This window comes from Hoplias malabaricus, chromosome 1 (genome assembly GCF_029633855.1).
Source record: "Hoplias malabaricus isolate fHopMal1 chromosome 1, fHopMal1.hap1, whole genome shotgun sequence".
NCBI classification, from domain to species: Eukaryota; Metazoa; Chordata; class Actinopteri; order Characiformes; family Erythrinidae; genus Hoplias; species Hoplias malabaricus.
This window is the reverse complement of record NC_089800.1, coordinates 44742913-44765088: the sequence shown is the minus strand read 5'-3', so window position 1 is coordinate 44765088 and position 22176 is coordinate 44742913. Positions and strand designations below refer to the sequence as shown.

Genomic DNA, 22176 nt, shown 5'->3' with positions numbered 1-22176 from the left:
TATGCAGTTTTAGCACTGGTGGTGGTATTGAAGCGTTTTATAACCACAGGAGTTCATTTAATATAGGCTATTTGCTTTCACATTTGGGTTCACTTTTCTTTGTAAAGAAGCTTCTTAGCAAGCTTCTTTCCCTCGTTTTTTTCTCCTTTTTTATTTTTATTTATTTATGTATTTATTTTGTCGCTTTCCTGCCTCTGTTATCTTTTCTGAAAACCGGATTTTGCTTTCTTGGGCACCATTTTCCATAGCACGGATACAATGCGCACTGACGCTTCAACAGAATGAACGCTAAGTTAAATGCGCCTAGTTAAAAAGCCCGGGGAAGGCGGACTAAACCACTTCGTGCAAGGGGTGAGGGGGCATGTCCTCAGACACTATATATAGTTTAGGACACACAATTAAATCAATCATCAATCAATCAATCAATCAATCAATCAATCAACTGATGTATTTACCCAAAACATTACATTGACCATATATTGTTGTTTTTAAATGATATTAATATTTAAAGGAGAATAAAACTCCAGACAACCCCCCCACCCCCCCGCAACTTGAGGCCCCGGTAACTCAGTCCCACTGTTTAACCCCACTACAACGCACCTGGTAACGGCCGGTCCATAAAGACCTTCTAAGTTTAACCAAAACATAGCAAATTGTGTCCTTATACTCAATAACCAAAAATAAATGGATTTACCTTTACATTTGCAAACTGAAATATGCAAAGGGCACTTCACAATGGACCAGTTGACTGGTTGGACCACCAGTTTGTAAACAAAAGCACATACACAGTCCTTTAATCTTAAATCTGTATTAATAGCCACAGCTACACGTTTTGTTCTATTCTTCCTCTTCTGCCAAGAATCTGTGCTGGACATGGAGATTCAGGCAGGGCTACAGGAGGAGATTAAATGCTCTGTTCCATTGTGAGAGTGTTGGCACCAGGCCGGGAATCTCCATAGCCAGGCTTAAAATGTCATGCATATCACACACACAAACTTGTGTACACATACACATAGTGAGGCAGAGAGAAACACTAAGTAACTCACTTAAATAAATGTATAAATACGTACATGTAGAGATAATAATGATTTTAATGTTTTTAATATGTGAAAAACAAACTGATGAAATTTGATACCTTTGAACTTTGGGGATGGTGGAGACTTTTGAGAAAACTCTGAAGGGCAAAGGAAACAAACAAATGGATTCTTGACCAAATGACCTCTCATTGCTCAGTCAAAGCCTAGATCAACACACAGTCTCTCTTATTTTACAGACATTACCAGGAAAACCTATTCCTTAGTCACAATTAGACTTGGAAAAGCTGCAGATGGATGGAGCCAATCAGAAAAATCAAAGCCATCTTTACAGGCCTTAATACTGATAATAATTAGTTGTCAGGTGGTCATGAGGAAATGATGCAGCACACCATTAAACCCATTGCATTCTTCATCAGCACATACAAACAAACTCCAACATTAGACCATATGAGTATATGAGCTCAAGAAGCATTCCTCTGAGCTCCATGTAAATGAAGGATTAAGAAGCCTGGGCATATTTAACGTGTGCGTATGCAGTCCGAAATCCAGATGTGCTGGCATACAGAGGTGAGTGCAGGGTGATACCATACGTCAGGTTGGCAAACGCCAAAGCACGCTCACATGTGCCGTCCATGTAAGCCAAAACTTACAGCCAAAAGTGCTTTGGAGTCATTATGGTCATTTAGAAAACATATGCCTCTTAGGTCATACTTGGGTTAATAGCAACAAAATACAACGGCTCATTTACGCTTGAGTGCTGATTGTAAAAGAAGGATGGAAGGCGATAAGAGCAGGGCTGAGTAATGTTCTGAACATAGGGCTTGACGAAAGGTTTTGATGAGGAGCTGATGGAAAAAAGGAGGTACGCTGTCCAGTAATATGAGGTATATAAACCCCCTCTGACCAACTGGCCATGACAAACAATGTGCTGAGTTCAACCTGCTGTGGGAATACAAACTTATTAGTATATAAATATTTAAATCTGTACCACACAATTGCTTTAAAAGTATAATCTGTGCATTATTAACTCATCTCCTGTAACAGCTTCATCCTGGTCAGGGTTTCAGGGGGTCAGGAATCCACCCAGAATCATTAGGCACAATGCAGGAAAAACCCTGACTGGGAGCCAGTCCATCGCAGGATATCACAAGCTCACACCTGTGGAAAATTTAACACAGCCTGTCCACCTACCAACATGTGTTTCAGAACTGAAGGATTAAATTAGAGCACCCTCAGGAAACCTACTCAGACATGGTGAGAACACACCAAACTCCTCACAGACAGCAACTGGAGGCAATGCTCGAACCCAGGACCCTAGCACGATGGAGCTGAGTACTGGAGACACTACCTGCTGTACCACTGTGCTCTCTCACTGGAATACATTCATTTATTCATTCATTATCTGTAAGCGCATATCCAGTTCAGGGTCGGGTGGGTCCAGAGCCTACCTGGAATCATTGGCCGCAAGGCAGGAATACACCCTGGAGGCCAGTCATTCACAGGGCAACACACACACTCACATATTCCCTCACATCTACGGTCACTTTTGAGTCGCCAATCTACCTACCAACATGTGAATTTGGACTGTGGGAGGAAACCGGAGCACCCGCATGGAAACCATGCGGACACGAGGAGCACTGGAATACAGTGTCACAGTATTTTGATACATTCATGCTTGAGGTACAATTAAGCTTTCTATTAAGCTTTCTGTGAGATGTAACGAGTGTTTCCATTTTGTGCATGTGCTTGCATATGCCCATGTAATCAAAGGCATATCAGAATTAGAATTAGAATCACTTTTTTGGCCACTGTGCTTGCACACAGAGGAATTTGTTCTCCGCATTTAACCCAATCTAATGGAAACTAAGGGGCAGCTCTCTTCAAAGAACATAGTTATGAGAGAATCAACAGGAGAGCTGCATTTACTACTACTACTATTCCACAAAGGTCTATGCTCTTAGGGAATCTGCTAGTATTACAGAAAAACAGGAACAGCATATCCCTAGGATGCAGTCGCAACAACTCCTAGCCTGTTACACTAGCATGTTACACCTTACAGGTGTGGAAAACCTACAAAGTTTACTTTCAGTTTTAATATTTTTATTGCTACTTCCCAATATCGAATCATACATAAACAGTAACAGGTTAAGTGGGCCATGATGAGCAGTTAGTGTGCACTCCCCAGTAAATGATCCCTTGATGCCAGGCCTGCTTCTCCTGTTAAACTATGGTTCGGAAGATTTAATATGTGTGTGTGTGTATGTGTGTGGGTCTGTGTTCTCTCAGTGAGACAGACAGTGTCCTCTGATGGAGTTTCCACAGACAGCAGTCTTGCATATCTTATCTCTCCCCCAGACCTCCTGCACTGACTCACACCCTAGAGAACACATATACACACACATAGGCACACACACACACCCACACACAGAAATAAACCTCCCAACAGAAGACAATGTGCGAGAAATGTATATTGCGGTGGTACAGAGTCATCAACGATAACCCACTGACCTGAGAGCAATTTGTCCACAATTACCAGAGAAACAAGGGGGATTTGGAGACCCCCCCCCCCCCAACACATACACACACACACACTTTTTCTACAGCTGGGACAGAGCAGAGAGGAATGTGGATGTGTAGTGTTGGGATGGTGCAGGTGTGGTTCTCTGACCTTCCTCATGTCTCTAGCACTGACAGAATCAATGAGAATCTATGAGAAACCGAGAAGAGGACAAGTACACTCCTAAAAAAAGGTTTCGAAGTGATTCTTGGCTTAAGAACATATGATTCTTAAAACTTTAATTGGTAAAGGAGCCCTACATTGTACGTAGGTTCTTCTCAGTTTTGATGGTGTTTCTGAATGAAGCATCCACTGAAAGGTTCTATAAGTGGTTCTACAGTGGCTTCCCAAAAAGCCTTTTTTGGGCATGTTTATGTTTACGAATGTAGTGCCGGGAACCATAGCAAAGTCCAGCACAGTCCGGTAAGGAAGGTGGGGATAAGGGGGGGACTGTGTCCTGGGTGTTCTTCTAATCCTCACTCACTCAATGTACTTCAAATGAGGCAGAATGTCGACACAATGGTCCATTGAGACCACAGAAATGCAGTGGTAATTGGCAACAGCAGCGCAGGGCTTTTCAGCACAGACAGCAAAGAGTGGAGGAGAGATTATTTGTGGAACAGAGGCATTCCTCTGGTGTATAGTCCTGCTGGAGCTCCCAACTGGGGGGAGAAGAATCCAGCATACCCCCAATGCACCAAAGGAACTTGGGTCTATGACAAGCTTTGAGAAACTCCAGGAGGCCATATAGAGACCACATTGGCCACAAGTTAAAGTGAGAGGGAAGCGTGATTAATAAAGTAAATGATCTACATGGGGCTCACCAATAGGAAGAGAGGAACCCGGGATTCCAGACTTAAGTTGTGGATTTATTAATATAACCTGGACTATTCTTAGAATGGCATCTCATGCTTTTACTGACAATCATGTTTTCATTTCAAATAAAAGAAATGGTATGTTGTGGTCCATGATTTTGGTATACTATCCAGAACTTGGTTCACTGAACACCCACATAAAATAAAGGTTCTTGGGTTCTTGGAAGAACCCTGAAAATTATATAAAAACTTGTGCTGCCTCAGCTGCAGAATGTAGATGTTCACAATTAGAAGGAAAGCAATAGGAATAATTTATTCACATGTTTTTTTTTATTATGTAAATGACCAGGTGAATATTTCCTTTTTTTTTTTTATTCAGGACTATTCTACAAGTACATAATGTTGACAGCTCTATGAGAAACTCAGAGTACCATGGGCTACACCAACAGAATGAGGTCAGCAAGGTCTGGGATGAACTCTGGCACGAACTTACAAAGGACGGCTTAGAGACCACGTAGGCCAGATAATGACAGAGTCACAGACTGATGTGTGTTAGAGACAAACACAGCAGAAGAAAAAACTGATAAAGGCTGAGATACAGTGGCGACGGGTCAAGATTAAAGCTGGGATAAAGAAAGGAGAATAAAGTGGGGATGGTAGAGTTATGGAAGATGGAAGACTCACAAAGCTAAGGCCAGAGACACGGCGAAAGTTGGAGAGAGAGATAAAGTGTGATAGGCTAAGCAGGATATCTGCAGGTGCTCATAGCAGAACTGTATGGATAAGTGCTACAGGACAGGCCAGCACACATCCCTCTCTCTCTCTCTCTCTCTCTCTCTCTCTCTAGAACAGGGTCATAGCCTGGAGCACAGTAATCTTCAGAAACACTGAATCTTCTGTGTTGTCCAAGGCCAGCACGTATCTAACTCATTATAGAGTTTGCAGGTGTGGATGTGGCAGGAGAGAAGATAACAGCTTGCATGCACTCTCCCTCACAAGCAGCCTGAGAAAAACCAATACATGCACTGCTATTTTTAATCCAATTTAGCTATCTGTATTAGCTTCATATTATATGTTTATATGTATATATTATATGTATATATATATATAGGGCATGACAAACTTACACTGTTATAATAGATCCAGAAGTAACCATTATACCATTACTAGGCATTCATTTTGTGCCATAACTTTCAACACTGAACATGAGAAAAACACTACTATGCTAATGATAACATCTGCTAGCTCCCTGAAGGGATTTTAGTAGAAAGCCTGCATTACATTAATGTCAACTGCTTTAAAAGTTAACCTTTGATGCCTGTAAAAGGCAATACATGTTTAATTTGAAGCTTCTAATAGACATATAATCATAGCAATTTCAGAATGACAGAGAAGAGCCCTGCATTGAGTTGCCGCTGAAGTTCTGTTTAGCGTCTTATTGAAACCCTCTCAGGCTACTTGCACTCAAAAGTACATTTCTGATGTAGACAGGGCTTCTAGAATGAACATTTTTAAATGAAGCTGGTCCGTACAGCTAGAAGTAAAACATGTCATTGGCTGATTCCTCTGTGGGTGGCATGGTGATGCAACATTTAGTGTCACTGTTACACAGCTCCTGGGACACCATGGGCCTGGGACAAGTTTGCTGTGTTCTCCTCATGTCTGTGTGGGTTTCCTCCTTATGCTCCAGTTTCTTTCCAGTGCCCAATAACTCATGCTGATTGGTTGAGTGTCCATTGGTGCATATGTGTGAGTAATTGTGTGAACAATTGTGTTAGTGTGTGAAGCCCCACAATGGATGGGGGCTCTGTCCAGTGTGTGTTTTTGCCTTCCGCTTAGTGATTCTGGGCTCTGGACCCCCTGTATCCCTGAAAGAATGATTCTACAATCAGGAGTCTCACAATACAATCTACAATAGGAGATCTCACCTGGCTCTGTCTAGATATCACAGAGAATGAAAGACTTATAATAAGACATTATCTAAAGGCCTAGATGGCTCTGAGGTTCCACATTGAATAAGACCTCATAAGAATGAACATTTAGGAGGAGCACATAGAAGCTAACGGTTTAGCTAATCAGAGAAGTGTTAATGATGTCCAAAGTATACTTCTTATATTTTACCCTTCAACTACTGAAGTATAGGACACTGATCTGCATGTTACTCAAGTGTATTTTCATACTATATATTGTGTGATATGGGTTCATCACAGACTGCACTACTCAGAGATGGACAAAGGCCAGAGAGAAAGCTAGTTACAGGCAACAGCTGTGAGCTCCACTTAGAAAAAAAAGACTCCATAAAAGAGAAAATGTACTTTTCCTTGTGAGCATCCGCTGGTTTAGTAGTTTCATGTGCAGGCAATATGACGACCTCTGAACTGTAAACCCAGAAAATCTCTCGATCAGTGAATCCACTTAAACGCGAAGAAAAGAAAACACGACAATTAAAGATTATTCCAAATAATTTCTGGATTACGTCACATTACATTTGTCTGGATTTCATTTCCCAGTTTAGGTCATTTCCTTAATGACTCATTTCTGTTAAAATCACTAGATAAAATGACTTGGGCTCATGTCCAAAACCAATTCAAAGTGAATCTGTCAGACACATCTGAGTAGTTAAACATTCGAACATATGGAGGCTAAAATGCAAGGCTCCACATTCTGCCAGCTGTCATTTTGAAGCACTTTGTCTTGAGCCAAATTCCTCTTTAGCCTTCAGATTTATGTGTCGTATATAAAGCATTCAGTGACATCATAGATTTTAGACACATTGCGCAAAAGGCATGTGTAAAACTCAGTCTGGCCGGGAACACGTAATAACTCCTCATACGCTTTTCAGCATCTGTGCGTCTAAATATTTATGTTTTAAGTGCCAAGTTCTCTTTGTACTCTTAAAGGCTGACATCATCCTCCTTACTGGCTCAGAAAACACGCACTTGCTCCAACTCCTACCACTTGTCCTCCCACAACTCATTTCGAGAGACACAGAGATTTACAATGCCTAGCTGCCATATGTCATTTATAGAAAACAATGCCATTGCTGCCATAGGTTTAAGGCAATTGTTCAAAGCCATCATGCCTTCACGCCTAATGCTAACCCCAACACTAGAGAATAAATATAGGACCAAGCAAAGGTTGTAATACATTTTGTAGCCTTCAAATAACTAAAAATCATGTCCTATTTACTGCAGAATTGTCTGTAACCACTTATCCAGTTCAGAGTCGCGTTGGGTCCGGAGACTACCCGGTATCAGTGGGCACAGGGTAGGAACACACCCTGGAGGGGGCGCCAGTCCTTCTCACACACACCTATGGATACTTTTGAGTCACCAATCCACCTACCAACGTGTGTTTTGGACTGTGGGAGGAAACACTTGCAGATACAGGGAGAACACAGACTGTCACCCGGAGCAGGGCTCGAACCCACAACCTCCAGGACCCTGGAGCTCCGTGACTGCAACACTACCTGCTGCACCACTGTGTCACACATGTACAAGATATGAATACAGTAATATGCTGTGACAATGTGATCATGATTTGAACTGAACTGAATCAAAGTGTGTATTATTGAGATGCACTGAAACATTCTTATGCAAAACTCCTCTGGGGTTCTATTTAGGATCAGATTGTAGAAGAAATTTGATCAAATCTTAAATCATCTCTCCTACTCTGAGAATCTTTGTGAATTACAAGCCTCAGTGTGGTCTGAAAAGTTTGACCCTTTATTTCTTAACACCCCACAAACCCACAAACCCCCAGGATGTACTCACGCTGGTCTTGCTGGTGACAGAGAAGGTGGCCCTGCTGGAAAAGCGTGTGGTTGTGGGGCTGGAGGCTGAACCGCTGGCTGAGCCAGTAAGTGCACCCACGCTAGGGGCAGGAGGAGAAGAAGTGGTCTGGGGTCCGGTGGGGCTGTTTTGTGCTTGGTTTTGTGTCTGCTGTTGTCCAGTGCCCAGCAGAGCGCTTCTGTCACACACTGTCCCGCTGAGCATCTCCACTTGCCGAGTGAGGGTCTCCAGCTGACCCCTTAGCTGCCGGTTCTCTTGCTGCAGCTGAGCCACGGCTCGTCCCAGTGGTCCACTCACACGCAGGGCCTCCTCTATGCGCCGCTCCACGCCCAGCTTGAAGGCACTCACGTCCACATGGATCTCACGCACAGCGTCCCTTAGGGTGGACTCATAGCGAGCAAGAGCAGCACACACTGTCTCCCCCTCCGGAGACCCCTCAGCCACAGCCGCCAAAGGCCCAGCCTCCATCTTCACCAGTTCAACACTGCTGCTGTTCCTAAAAGTGTCTCCTCTTGACCTCTTGAAGTCTTAATCTCTCTGCAAGGCTTAGACATCCAAAGTAGATCCAACCAAAAATCCACTAGGAAGGACCTGCTGAAGCAAAGGACAGTCAACACCAGCATCCCTACATTTTATTCAACTAACTATATAATTGTGTGTGATTAATATATATAACAATTAGCAGATTTACTCTCATAAATTATTGTGATATATTTTGAAACAACTTTAGCTATTGTCATGTTTGAGCTTTTATTTTTATGCATAATTAAAGTTTTTAAAAATAAACTTTATGATAATCTGACCAACAGTAGTTACAAATGAAAAAAATTACAATCTACAAAGTTACAATAATTTGCATTAAAAGTTAAAATAATTTTCTATGTAAAGTTAGTATTTTAGAGGTTATTTTACAATAAAAGATTTGTACTGAATTTACTTTATTTTAAAACATGGGTACATTATGCCCACAACAATAACACACACACAATCCTGTCTTTCAGAATGTCTTTAAGCTAATAGTCATGTAGAAATCATGTACATTCATTGCACTTTTTCTGTGTAGAATTCAGTGTTTATTTCATATGAGACAAAGATCAACTCAATTAAGGTACTGGATCTTAACTTTACAGGCTTAAGAATTATGTACTACAAATCCCTTTCTGCCATCTCCACCACACTGCTGACAAATGAATTATGAACACTGGCTGTGACTAGTACGCTACAAAAGCTGTGGATAATACTGTTTGTATACTGACCTGTGGTTTCTGAATTGAGCAGAAGTCCTGGCTCCTCAGCTGAGCGTGTGAGAGTCTCTGCGCGCCTTACTGATTTAAAGTACAGCTCCCACAGTCAGGTTAATCTCCCACTCCTCAGCTTGGGGGAGGGAACAGAGAGAGGGAGGGAGAGAGGGAGGAGAGTTGAGCTGCATTTACTCCCAGCCCACTGTGGCCGGTTGGAAATAGTCCCTTTTTGTTTTTGTTGTCTGTTCCCCTGCTCTACCCTTTCCAGTGTATTTGTGTCACTCTTCACTTTCACATCACAATGATATCTCTCTCTCTCTCTCTCTCTCTCTCTCTCTCTATTTTCTCTCTCACTGTGTCTCTGTGTGTCTGTGTGTATATTTTTGGCTGTCTCACATCTAGACAGAACAGACAGGCCTTTTCTCTGTCGTGTCTCACTTTTATAGTCCCTGGAGCTGTTGTGGATCAAAGGTCAAGATAAAGAGGTCAGGATTCCATTCTGAACCGTTCACACAAACCATGTACATTTAAATACAGTGGGCAACAAACAGGTCAAAATTGAAGGACATCACTAGTCCTCTGGCTACATTTACCCACTCACAGACTACTGTCTCCACAGAAATATATGTGACAGAAAAATGTTTTCCTGAGCAGATATTTTGGACCAAAAATAACAGGCATTATTCTTCAGTGTGAATATGTTTTTTTTTCATTCATTCATTATTTAAATGAAGAAATAAACTGCTTTGTAGTCATCAAACTGTTTATGTTCCATAAAATTGTTCATTCCATGGGGGTGGCAAAGTTTAAAATGCAGAGGTGCATTACATCTGATACAGCCAGGTCACTAGGTCTATATAGCAGTTTCATAACAACATTCATTCATTTTTTTTTATAATTGGCGCAGTTTTCTTCGTACTCTGTGTAAAGTCCTTGAGCAATGGGAGGTTTGGTGTCTATCTTCTTTAACTTTAGCTTTCTACTGGAGCTGTACTTAAAGCCACCTGTTCGCATTGTGCAAATATTTGAGTTGTTAAAGGGGCCTTCTAGCCTAAAATTAGTCTCTAACATTTTGTGTTGTATTTTGTAGCATTCTGTAGCTTAACATGGCTTTGCTTGATTTTAAACATTCATTCATTGTCTTTAACCGCTTATCCTGTTCAGGGTCATGGTGATTTTAAACAAATTAATTTAAATTAATTTAAAATTATATATTTTTTTATGTTTTTGTTTATCACTGTTCTCACAATATTACCCAGCATATATTGTTAATCCTCTCTGTTAGCCCACTGATCTAATGGCCAGTGATTTTTTAAATGATCCACTGTAGATGGTCCCAATAATTTTGCTGTATTGCTATGTGTGTATCGATATTGTGCCAAAATGTGAAATATATAAATATCTGGGTTTCCCTCAGAAAGAGCTATATTCTAAGACATTTAAACAAGTTTGCAATTCTCTCTTTTGATGTCAGAAACATGTTTCTTTGTCTTTAGAACTACAGGAAGAAAGACAAAATGAGGTAAGATATGAGTGCCTAGCTGAAGCTTTTTAGCATGTTGTCTTCTTTATCTGATGATTCACTTCTCATGTTTGATTAGTCTGTTCACTCCATTATAAAGAGGATTTAAAGAGATTCTATGGTTAAATGGTTGCTATAAAATATTTGGCTTCCTAGCTGCAGTGTTTAGTTTCTTTTGTCTTCCTTCACCAGCTAATGTGAAGCTATTAGCTACTCATACTGTTATTTAAAGGATTTGATTTTTTTTTTACATTTTTATCTGTAACTTTACAGAAGTTATTACAGAAACATCTTTATTATGAATATGTGAGATGAATTATATTCAGGGAAATTTGACGTTTGCCCAATCCATTGTTCAGATCATGATGGCCAGTGGGTTTATTGTTATAGAAATAATGTATTATAGATAACCACACAGTTACTGAATTATCATTAGTACTTCTATCAGTTTTAACAGTTTGACGCAATTACACACAACAACATGGAGTTTAAACAGTGCTAAACTGGGGTCTATAAGCACCTGTTACATCTCCATAGCTAAAAGTAACAAAGAAACAAGGTAGACACACAACAAATGTCTTGGCTGACTGACTGTAGTTTAGATCAAACAAAATTGGAAATTAATTTTCTCTAGTAATTGGTGGGCATTCTTTTCTCACAATGTAAATCATTAAGTTTTATGGTGAAGACATGTTAGGTTAAGGTTATGGTAAAAGTTAGGTTTAGACTTGTAGGTAAGGATTAAATGAATGGAAGTCTATGAAATTGTCACATAGTGCATAAAAACATATGTGTGTGTGAGTCTTTGAAAAGACATAAGCTCCAAAGCAGAACAAACATTCTTAGCAATGTGGGGAGGGGTGCTGGAGTGTTGGGGTTGCTTTACTGATGACCTAACACAAGCTCTATAATGAAGCCAGCCCCACAGCCTGAAACAACTTTACATTCCGCTGCCAGTTTACAGTAAACACTAGAGGCTGAGGGACAGCAGAGGTGATTTATAATGGCACACTGTCAGCCCGGACACGAGCCCACTCCAAACTCCCTGCTGGCTTTACATTAGAGAGCTGTGTGTGTGAACACTGCACTGAGAACACAGGCAGGAAGCCTCCATGCTGGGCTGGAAAAGAGAGAATCTGTCAGTCCTCCGTTCAGCCTGTCTCTCTGGATCCTTCAAGCTGTCCACAACGTGCCTGTTTTTTTCTGATTCACTAGAAGTACTGCTCTGGAGAACTTTTCAACAAAACAGATGAACACTTCTGTTTGAAACCTGCAGGCCCCCATAAACAAGTTTAGAGTCTGAGAAGCTGTTGCTGTGGTTCCCTTTTTACCTCAGTGAATATGATTTCTATCACTTCATTCTGTGGTGACGTAAGGCCCTCACGCAAAGCTCAGATTGTAAATGTCTCACAAGATTAGTGACAGAAACCAGGCGGGGAATTTTTAACCTGTATAATGGTGCACTTATCTGTGGCAGTTTGTTAATCTTGCTGTGGGGCTTTATCCCCACCTCATCCTCCCCGCTGGCCCTTATCAGATTCTATGGGTGATATTTCTCCTTACAAAAATATAGTCCATATTTGTGTTTTTTTAACAAGTGCAATAAAGAAAACACTAGTATTCAATTGCATGTCCAAAACTGAAAGCGCGCTTATCCAAAGTTTTTGTGGTGTATTAAAATGGTGTATTATTAGTAGAGTATTAATAGATAACTTACCATTCTTTGATATAGCTTCTATATGTCAGAGAAGGCTTTAGAATAGTTGTTGGTAGTATTTAGTGAGGATTTTTTTTAGCCATAAGTGAGGTAAGATATTGGATGATTAGTCATCACAGATAACTACTCAAAGGCCCTCCAAAGAATACAGTTTCACTTTTCCACAGCCTAATTCTGCACCTCCAGTTAAGACACAATGAATGTTTCACCATAATTTCCTGGGTCAGGAAAAATAGGTTCTTTTTTGGGTAGAATTTTAAACGTACATGTAGGTTTGCATGAATCATATGTTCTCTAATGCAATGCCTCATTTGAATGATTACTTGCTGTTTAGACAAGTTTTTTTTCATGTCAGACTCTGCCAAGTTGTGTGCTGTAAGCATATTTCACACCTATTGTACTTTAGTATATTTATAGTAAATTTGAATAGACTTGTAAGGCTGGTTTACCAAACATGGATTCAACCTTGGAATAAAGTGCAGTGCTGATAGTAAATCACCATAACTTCCTGGGTCAGGAAAAATAAGTCTATTAGTGTGTAGAATTTTTTTTTTTTTACTTACAGGTAGGTTTGCATGAATCAGCAGGTCTAAGCTTGGTACAGTGGAAGTAAATGAACCCCAAAAAGACCATACAAGACCCCACAGGCCTAGAATGGAGAAAGCGTGTTTATCAGACTGGAGATCCGTGAAAGCAGCAGCTCACCCATGTATTGCAACACTGTAGAATTTCACAGACAAAAGAAGAGGATGTAACCAAGTAAAAACCCTGATTGCTTACGTGAGAATTCACTGACAAGACAAGATGATGCTATCATTTTTTCAAAAACACAGGTAAGCTTGTTTAGCAAGTTGGCTGAAATGATTCACTTACTGCTCATCAAACACTGTCTAGGTTCAGGTCCATAAACAGTACCTAGTGTAAACTGTGAGTATTAGAGCTATCAGAAATGATGAAAAAACTTGTCTATGATAAAGCTAATTCCTGCTAGAACTCCCGTGGGTTTCTAGTAGCACTTTAGAACTAAACTAATGGCAAATCAAGCTTATAACAGAAATAGCATATATTTTTTTCCATTTACTTATGTGGTTTCTGAAAGGTCTTTAGTGGCATTTTTTCTCCATTGGAAGCCATGATATGTTGATACTACTCTCTGTATCACATCAATTCAGCTTCTGAAGTCCTAACCAATGGGAGAGCCTGATAAGATACTACTGAAAAATATATCTGATTGAATCATTTTTATTGTAATTTTTTTAAGTTTTTAAATAATTCTGGTTACAGATTAAATTTTAAAAAAGAAATAGAATAAGATCAAGTTTAAATAAAACAAACATGATGACGGTTAAAAAAAACGATTAAATTAATACAAGTAATTTTTGGGTTCTTAAGGTGTAGAACATGGGACTGAGGGTTCTTGTTAGACAATATCTTGATAAAAAAAAGAATGTGTTTCATGCCTGTAATGAATAAATGCTTGCGGTTTGGGATTTACGTGGCTTAGACAAACAATTACAGTGCTACTTCTCATCATTGCATTGGATGTAATTACATTTAATCCACCCACAGCTTTTACATCAATTCCAAAAGTGGCATATTTCGCAAAATGCCTTTTACATCCCACCCACTTCCATCTTTTGTAAATTGCATCTAGACTTCCTGCTGCAAAGCCCCATCTATGAGAGGCAGGAGGCAGTAAACATTAATGAGGGGAGTTGAATTAGCCACAGAGCACATGTATTGCGTCACTGCACTTTTAAACAAGCTAATACACACACACACACAAGACAGTACAGCAGTGTCAATGTTCTCCAGCTGCAGGATACACACACTTAGGGCCACCTCAACACACTCTCAATCAGTGTCACAAACATACCTCCCCAGTCAGCCCTTGTTTACATGAAGAAAAACATTTATCACACCATCCTTCTGCTTTTCCCCGTCACACTGGGAGGACGGAGTGAAGGAATGCTTTTTGGGGGAAAGATCTTGATCCCTGCTGGCTCGCCTCCACCAAGATGGTCGATGACAAACCTCGGATCCTTCTTAAACAAAGCTCCATGTGCTTCACCACACACCGACCACGGCTCTCCTCCAAACCGGGCAGCATGGCCATTACATCAGAGTTTCCATGGGAACCCTAACGTCCTAACACGTCCAGAAAGAATAACAGCCAGCCAATGATGTCATCGTCACATCAAAGTCAGCTTCCTTGATTAACTACACATGGTGCCAAAAGGGAGAGAGAGAGAGAGAGAGAGAGAGAGAGAGAGAGAGAGAGAGAGAGAGAGAGAGAGAGAGGCCCAAAGGTTTGGAGAGGCGTGCAAAGACACAATAAATATAATTAGACTGTTTTTTAATGTGTTTTTTTTTTATATCTTTGGCAATATCTTCAAGGAAACAATGATTGAGAATAGGCAGCTTTTGACAGACGAGGAGGGGATCAATGAGGAGGTCTTAAATGTAGAGGGGGGCTCTGATAATGTGCACAACACTCCTCTTTACATTACACGCTCAGTTTTAAACATTGCACACATGACTGGTGATAAAACAACAGCAAAAACATTGTTATCCCTACTCTTCACTGGTAATATGTTAATGCACACCACATGTGAATGAATTATGTCCATGTGTCCATTTGACATCCAAACAAAAGTTGAAAATAGTGTGCATTTTTGGCATTAATCAACCATAATCTCTTGACCTAGATAGTGTACTGTTTATAAAGTAGAGAGCAGGATTTATTCTGAGCATGTTGTGCATCAAAGGATGGCACGGTGACACAACAGGTAGTGTCACTCTCACACAGCTCCAAGGATCTGGGGTTGGGTGTTCGAGTCCTGCTCCGGGTGACTCTGTGAGGAGTTCACCCTGTGTCCATGTGTGTTCTGGTTTCTTCTCACGGTCCAAAAACACACATGGATTGGAGGATGGCTACTCAAGTGTCCATAGTTGTGAGTGTGTGTTGCCCTGTGATTCCAGGTAGGCTCACTGGGTGCAAGGCAGGAACACACCCTGGACGGGGTGCCAGTCTTTCACAAGGCAACACACTCTCACACATTCACACCAATGCACACTTTGAGTTGCCAATCCACCAGAAACTGGAGCACCCAGAAGAAACCCACATGGACACGGGGAGAACACACCAACTCCTCACAGACAGTCACCCGGAGAGGGACTGGAACCCATAACTTCAGGATCCTGAAGCTGTGTGACTGTGACACTACCTGCTGCGCCACTGTGACGTCCCCCGGTCAATTATGTCAATCTAAATTATTTTATATAGCCAAATGTTGGTGGACAAGTTGTCATCCAGCATTTCTGCTAAAACAAAAGCATTGTAAATGAGTTTGTCCCTGTTCACTGCAGTAACACTGTATATATAACAAGGAAGAACTGATAGCATTCAGCCATAACAACAACAAAAACAAAAACAATAATCATCATCATCTTCCTTATACCATTTCAGGGTTGCGGAACAACAATAACAACAACAACAACAGCAACAACAATAATAATAATAATAATAATAATAATAATAATAATAATAATGGTGTTCTCCCCGTGTCTGCGTGGGTTTCCTCCCACAGTCCAAAAAAAAACACACGTTGGTAGGTGGATTGGCGACTCAAAAGTGTCTATAGGTATGAGTGTGTGTGTGAGTGTGTGTGTGTGTGTGTGTGTGTGTTGCCCTGTGAAGGACTGGCGCCCCCTCCAGGGTGTATTCCCACCTTGCACCCAATGATTTCCAGGTAGGCTCTGGATAATGAATGAATTAATGAATAATAATAATAATAATAATAATAATAATAATAATAATAAAATCCTTAACCCTGTACATATTTTTCATTTTAAAACACAATAATGTTTTATAATGTGTTTCATTTACTTGTCCAAACTAATCTAATAAACAGTAAGTGGGTTATCTCTATTAAAACTGCTGAATAAATTACATAAATCAAAATGTCCTCTGTACAGCATATTTGAACTAATTGTCACTTAAAAAAATAACAGGAGTGATCAGTGGTGTCTAAACTTGTACATACTATATAGTCACGATGCAGGTCTCTAAATAATCTTGTGCCGGGCAGAGAAAGTGTGTGAGTAAGGGAATGGGGGATGAGGAAGGGGGGAGTACACATTCCCCAAAGCCCAGGCGACCTCCTGAGAGCACTGGCTCCGTATAATTACAGCTCTGCTCCCCTCCTTCCACAGACAGCCAGAGCCGACACAAGTCTTTCTTACACTCAGCTCTGACACACAAACCCTGGCCCTTATTGATCAAACCGCACACACATATCCATACTCGAATACATACAAAGGCACGACTATGAAATTACTGTACATCCACACCACATCAGAACTTGCCCCCACATGATTTCACAAAGACTCAGTAAAATCTCCCTTAAGCTTCACTATCAACACATCTTTGAGCTCATTCCCACTCAAGAGCATCGTCTGAATCTGAGTCTTTCAAATGACCTCACTGAACTGTACTGTAAGAGGCATTAGAGTAAAAGTTCTGCAATCAATAACATGTCAAAATAAATCTGTGTCACCAGCTGGAGTCAGTTCACTTTCTATTAACCCCATAAGCTGAGGACTGATTAACCTTAAACCTTATTATCCTTTAAGCCCCATTTTTCACTCAGTACACTGAATGGTCCAGAAATTAGTAATTAGTAGGTCCGTGGGATGTGATCCATGCTCAGCCATATATTCTTTGGAGCTGCTCTTGCTAGGCAAGTTTTACAGTGCTGGCAAAAGACACTCATCCGTGATTCATCCCCAGAATGCAATGTATATATATATATATATATATATATATATATATATATGTGTGTGTGTGTGTGTGTGTGTGTGTGCGAGTGTGACAAAATGACAGTCATTAAATGTTTCTTATTAGATTTGATCAACATTCTGTGAAAATTGTGAATATAAGTGCCAATAGGGAACTTACAGGCCTTTGTTATTTCTGACTACAGCTTTAAAACTCATCTTCCTAGCATTTGTTTGAATCAAATATGCACATGGGTGTACTCTTATAAACACTGAACTGAAAGCTAGTAGAAACAATAGAAAAACACCAGGGCTTGGATGAACATGCACTGGAAAGTCATCTAATTCAGGCTGCATAAAGGAAGGGGAGGTGAGTGACCTAAACTCCATCCACACGCAAATAAAGACAAACACGTGTGAGCTTTCTACACACATTTCCCAGAAAAGTGAGAGAAAAGAAAGTGTCAGAAACAGACAGGCAGCCCCTTCCTGGGAAGCAAGAACTATCAGTCATTCTGTAGCCTACACTAATACTGATACGTCGCTGATGACAGGTTTTCAAGGAAGCGGAGAGTTTGGTGATGTCATCCCAGCAACTCCAGCCAAAAGACATCTCTGTCATATCCATCAATTGTTCCCACAATCAGCTCATCCTGAACCGAAACCCAGCTAAAACTCTCCTAGTGTTCAGCTCACCTCCTCTCCCTCCTCCAGCAGAAGGAGCCTCATTCAGTATGACATCACTCTCCCTTAAGTTCCTGAAGACCAGAATGACAGGCCTGGAAGAAAAAAAACGCACACACATACACACACACACACACACACACACACACACACACACACACACACACACATACACACACACACACACACACTCAGAAAATTGTCAGAATTATTAATGCTACCCCACAGAAAGTGATGACCTTGGTTGCTTGGGCCCTTAAAGAGAGGTTTAGATCTTAAACGATTGGCCTGTTTGTCCTGGCACAGGTCATCCATCCTGATGGCTACACTATGACAAGCAGCATGGAGAATGTACTCTTTGGTTTTTTGCTTGGAAGAAGAAAAACAGATTTTCTTTTCCTTCTAGTGACAGGGTTCAGCAGATACAGTAGCTTTGCTCAAATGAAGGCAGTGAAGAGTTTGTCAGTTTGTAATATGGTTGAAATAAAGAGCGCTGGAATGAGCATTCTTGGCTCGCGAACGTGCCTGACATGACAAACCCGCTCAGTTCTTGGCAAAAAACCCCTGATTATACGCTGCAGATGAAAGCTGCAATCTACCCTCAGCCTAGAGATGCTGGCAATGCAACACACCTGTATAAGAGGTTTCATATGAGGGAAAATCTACATTTCCTTGCTTTGCTGAAGTAATAGATTTCCCTGTAGTTCTAATGTAAAATAAATAATTTTAAAAATATATATCCAAAAAGTATTTTAGAATCTAGGTTGCAAATAACAGTTTTTTTGTTTTTTTTTGTCAAAAATTATTTTTTGTGATTTCACAGAAACCAGTATTAACCTGCTTATTCACACGACAGCAGTTACTGTGTAACAGTTTCACCCTATAACAGTTATTGCAGCCTGGAATGAATGAGACAGAATTCAGAGCAGCCATTAAGAACAGAAAGGAAAACCATGTCTTACATTAAAAAAAAACTTCAAAACAAGACAAAAATATGTCTTTTTGTAATAAGTTAATGTAAATATCCATCTACCAACATGTGTTTTTGGACTGTGGGAGGAAACCCATGCTGACACCAGGAGAACACGCCAAACTCACAGACAGTCACTCTGAGTGGGGCTCGGACGCTGGAGCTATGCAATAGCGACACTACATGTTACACCACCGTGCCGCCCTAAATATGGATTTCTATGATGTATTTGTCATAAAGGCATAAAAAAACAGCCCGAATAAGTCTAAGACTGGAAAATTACCTGTTAAAATTATTATGGAACATAAATCCACACAAAAATCTTAAACTGACACCAGTAAAAAATATAAAATGACAGAAAAATATGGGATTTGGACCCTTATAATATATATATATATATATATATATATATATATATATATCATTAAATAAATACAAAATATTGCAAGCAAGGACTTCTGAGATTCTTCTCAAAATCCTAATTGGTGTTTTAGCATGATTCACTTTCTCCAAGATGTCAGCGGTTACTAAAGCAGGTGAAAAAGTTGACTCCCTCCTAGAGCTTAATAAACCTACAGAGCCAAAACAAAGGCCTGAGTGAAAGAGCGGCCTGCTGTAAAAGTTTCATATGGTGTGAGCTATTTACCAGAAAGAGGCCTGGTTTGAGGCTGGAGCTCTGGGACATTTTGCAGGTGAAATGAACTAGGTGTGTGTGAGTATATGTTTTTAATGTATGTGTGTGTGTAAAATCTCCATTTGTATGAGCACAAACAGACTATGGAGTGACGACTGACGTGCTTTTAACAGAAAACACACACTTCCTCCACTGAGCTCACACAGAGGTTAGTGAGCGTCCATCAACGTGCCCCACTGTGCGTCTATGAGCTCATGGTGAAAGTGTCAGTGATGTGTGTGATGAGGGCCGTGAACCAAGACCTTGGATTACAACATACGTACGTGTGCTCACCTGCCAAAGAGAGCAGTTAAAGCAGGTAAGAGCTAACGGCTACAGCACGCTCGTGCTTGTGCACCTGGCACTGCTCTGAAAACTGCTCCGCTTGGCTCCCCTCCATCACACGTAAACACACACCACAACATGACAAGATACACAGTGGTGATTGTTCTTATAAATGATGGTGGTGCCGCTTGTTTATTACTCGCTATGGGTGACTAAATCCATTACATTTTGCTAACCGCAGTTAACGACTGCTAATGCATTAGGCTGCGATGCACCGCATGATCTGGCTTGTATTTTACATTCAAACATTTACTCACTAATTCACACATTTAATAAAAGCTTCCAGAAGATGGGCTCTTTGGGGCTTGCATCAATGACGGTATCATCAGTGTGTTATACAATGAGAGAAATAAAAAGAGACAGAAATAGAAAATGGCACACTGCACTCCTCTCCCAAACTCTTCTTGAAAGTGTTTCTACAAAATTACCTACAGCAGCTTAAATGTTTGACACTGTGTATCCAGGCAGCAGCTCATATATTGGTAATCAGACACAGAGATCACCGCTGCATGTATAGACAGGCACAGCAAATCTCTATAGAGAATTTTATATTGTGCATAAGGAATATGGTGCTCTTATTCATATAAGAGATGTTCATTCATTCATTGACTGTAAGCACTTATCAGTTGTGTGGGTCCGAAGCCTACCTGGAATCACTGGGTGCAAGGCGTGAACATATTCTGCAGGGTGATTAATGAAAATTGTATGTAAATTATACATATGTATTGTGATGACACAAATTTGAACCGAAATGCTTTATAGTAATTTGTTACAGAAAATGTAATCCAATTAAAGCATTTTGTTACTTGTTATATTCTGTTAACTGTCAAGCTGGTTTAAGCTAATGGCTAAAGTATGTGATTATCACAGCCTGTAAAAATAAAAGTAGTGATGAAGTATGTGTCCTTTAAATTCCTTTGTGGGCCCCATACTACAGGGCTCATGTCATTTGCTTCATTTTGGTTTTGATATTATTTACTACTAAAAAAACCCAAAACAAAACAAAAAAAGTGCTTATGTGAAGGTAATTAAAAACATGCGTACATACATAAATGCATACACACATATATAGTTATTTACTGTATTATAAGCAGTTACATTTAGTTATTTATGTAATATAATCTGTATGAATAGCTGAAACCCCTAGGCGTTAAGAGCCTTGCTCAAGGGTACACTGGCAACAGACATTGGAAATGCAGGGGTATTTCCACAGAGCCTGCTGACCTTTAATACAACATCACCTCTGTTTCCTGCTGCAGAGCTCTAGTCTACTTAGCTACAGCCATCACTAGAGTGTTAGCTGTACTTACAGACAGGGGACAAATGAAAGAAACCCCAGAATAAAACACTGGCTATGTATAATGTGTTTAGATGTTTTAAGGTGTTTGTTTAGCCTAATGCCAATGAGAAATGAATATTCTACAATCTTCCGTGGTGTGTATAAAAATGGTGAGCAGGTCCTGTTGACTTCAAATTTGAAACACCTTAGAAAAAGCAAAAGATCAAAGACTGGCTGGTGTCTTAACATGAATAGTAACTAAAGTGACATCTGCATTTAGATGTTGGGGACAAACCATCTTTAAAAAGGGAATTAGAAGCATTTAGTGATCTAGGAAATTATTGCTGCATTAGTGCAGTATGTAAAGGAAAACTAAGGAGTGACTGATCCTCCAATAACTGAGAATTATACACCTGTTCCCAACTACACAGAGAAGAATTATCCAGTAGTGGTAGGGAGCGAAAACCTTTCATTACAAGATGAAGGCACGCTAGTGAGTGGTAGAAAAACCCATAGGCATTACATAGGCATTACATAAAAATACATAAAAATATGACAAGTTCAGAAAATTATTCCTTCTCCTTTATTTTCCATTAAGCGAGTGCTTAATTTGTAGCACTTTACCAAAGAGAACATTACCAGCCTGAATACTTGACCTCAACAGTGAGGGCTTCCGTTTTATTTTGCTGGTGTGGTTTGGGTCCACTTAAATAGGCTACTGCAAACCAATGTTATGCTGTTTGGACGTTATTATCACAAGACATAA

At 40.3% G+C, this 22176-nt stretch overlaps 1 protein-coding gene across 2 annotated transcripts in view; it reads right to left on the bottom strand.

Moving 5' to 3' along the window:
• The window catches only part of smtnl (smoothelin, like), a 31246-nt gene extending 17893 nt beyond the window's left edge, over positions 1-13353 (bottom strand). Inside the window, exons 1-3 of one of the 2 annotated variants that reach the window (XM_066678173.1) lie at positions 13244-13353; positions 9457-9574; positions 8183-8791 (exon numbers count right to left, since the gene is read on the bottom strand). In XM_066678173.1, coding sequence (XP_066534270.1) covers positions 8183-8668 — 486 coding nt within the window. In that variant the 5' untranslated portion in view covers positions 8669-8791; positions 9457-9574; positions 13244-13353. Of the gene's footprint in view, positions 1-8182; positions 8795-9456; positions 9575-13243 lie in introns of those variants that run through there. The other variant, XM_066678174.1, reaches the window with a different exon arrangement.
• Positions 13354-22176: the final 8823 nt, after the last annotated feature.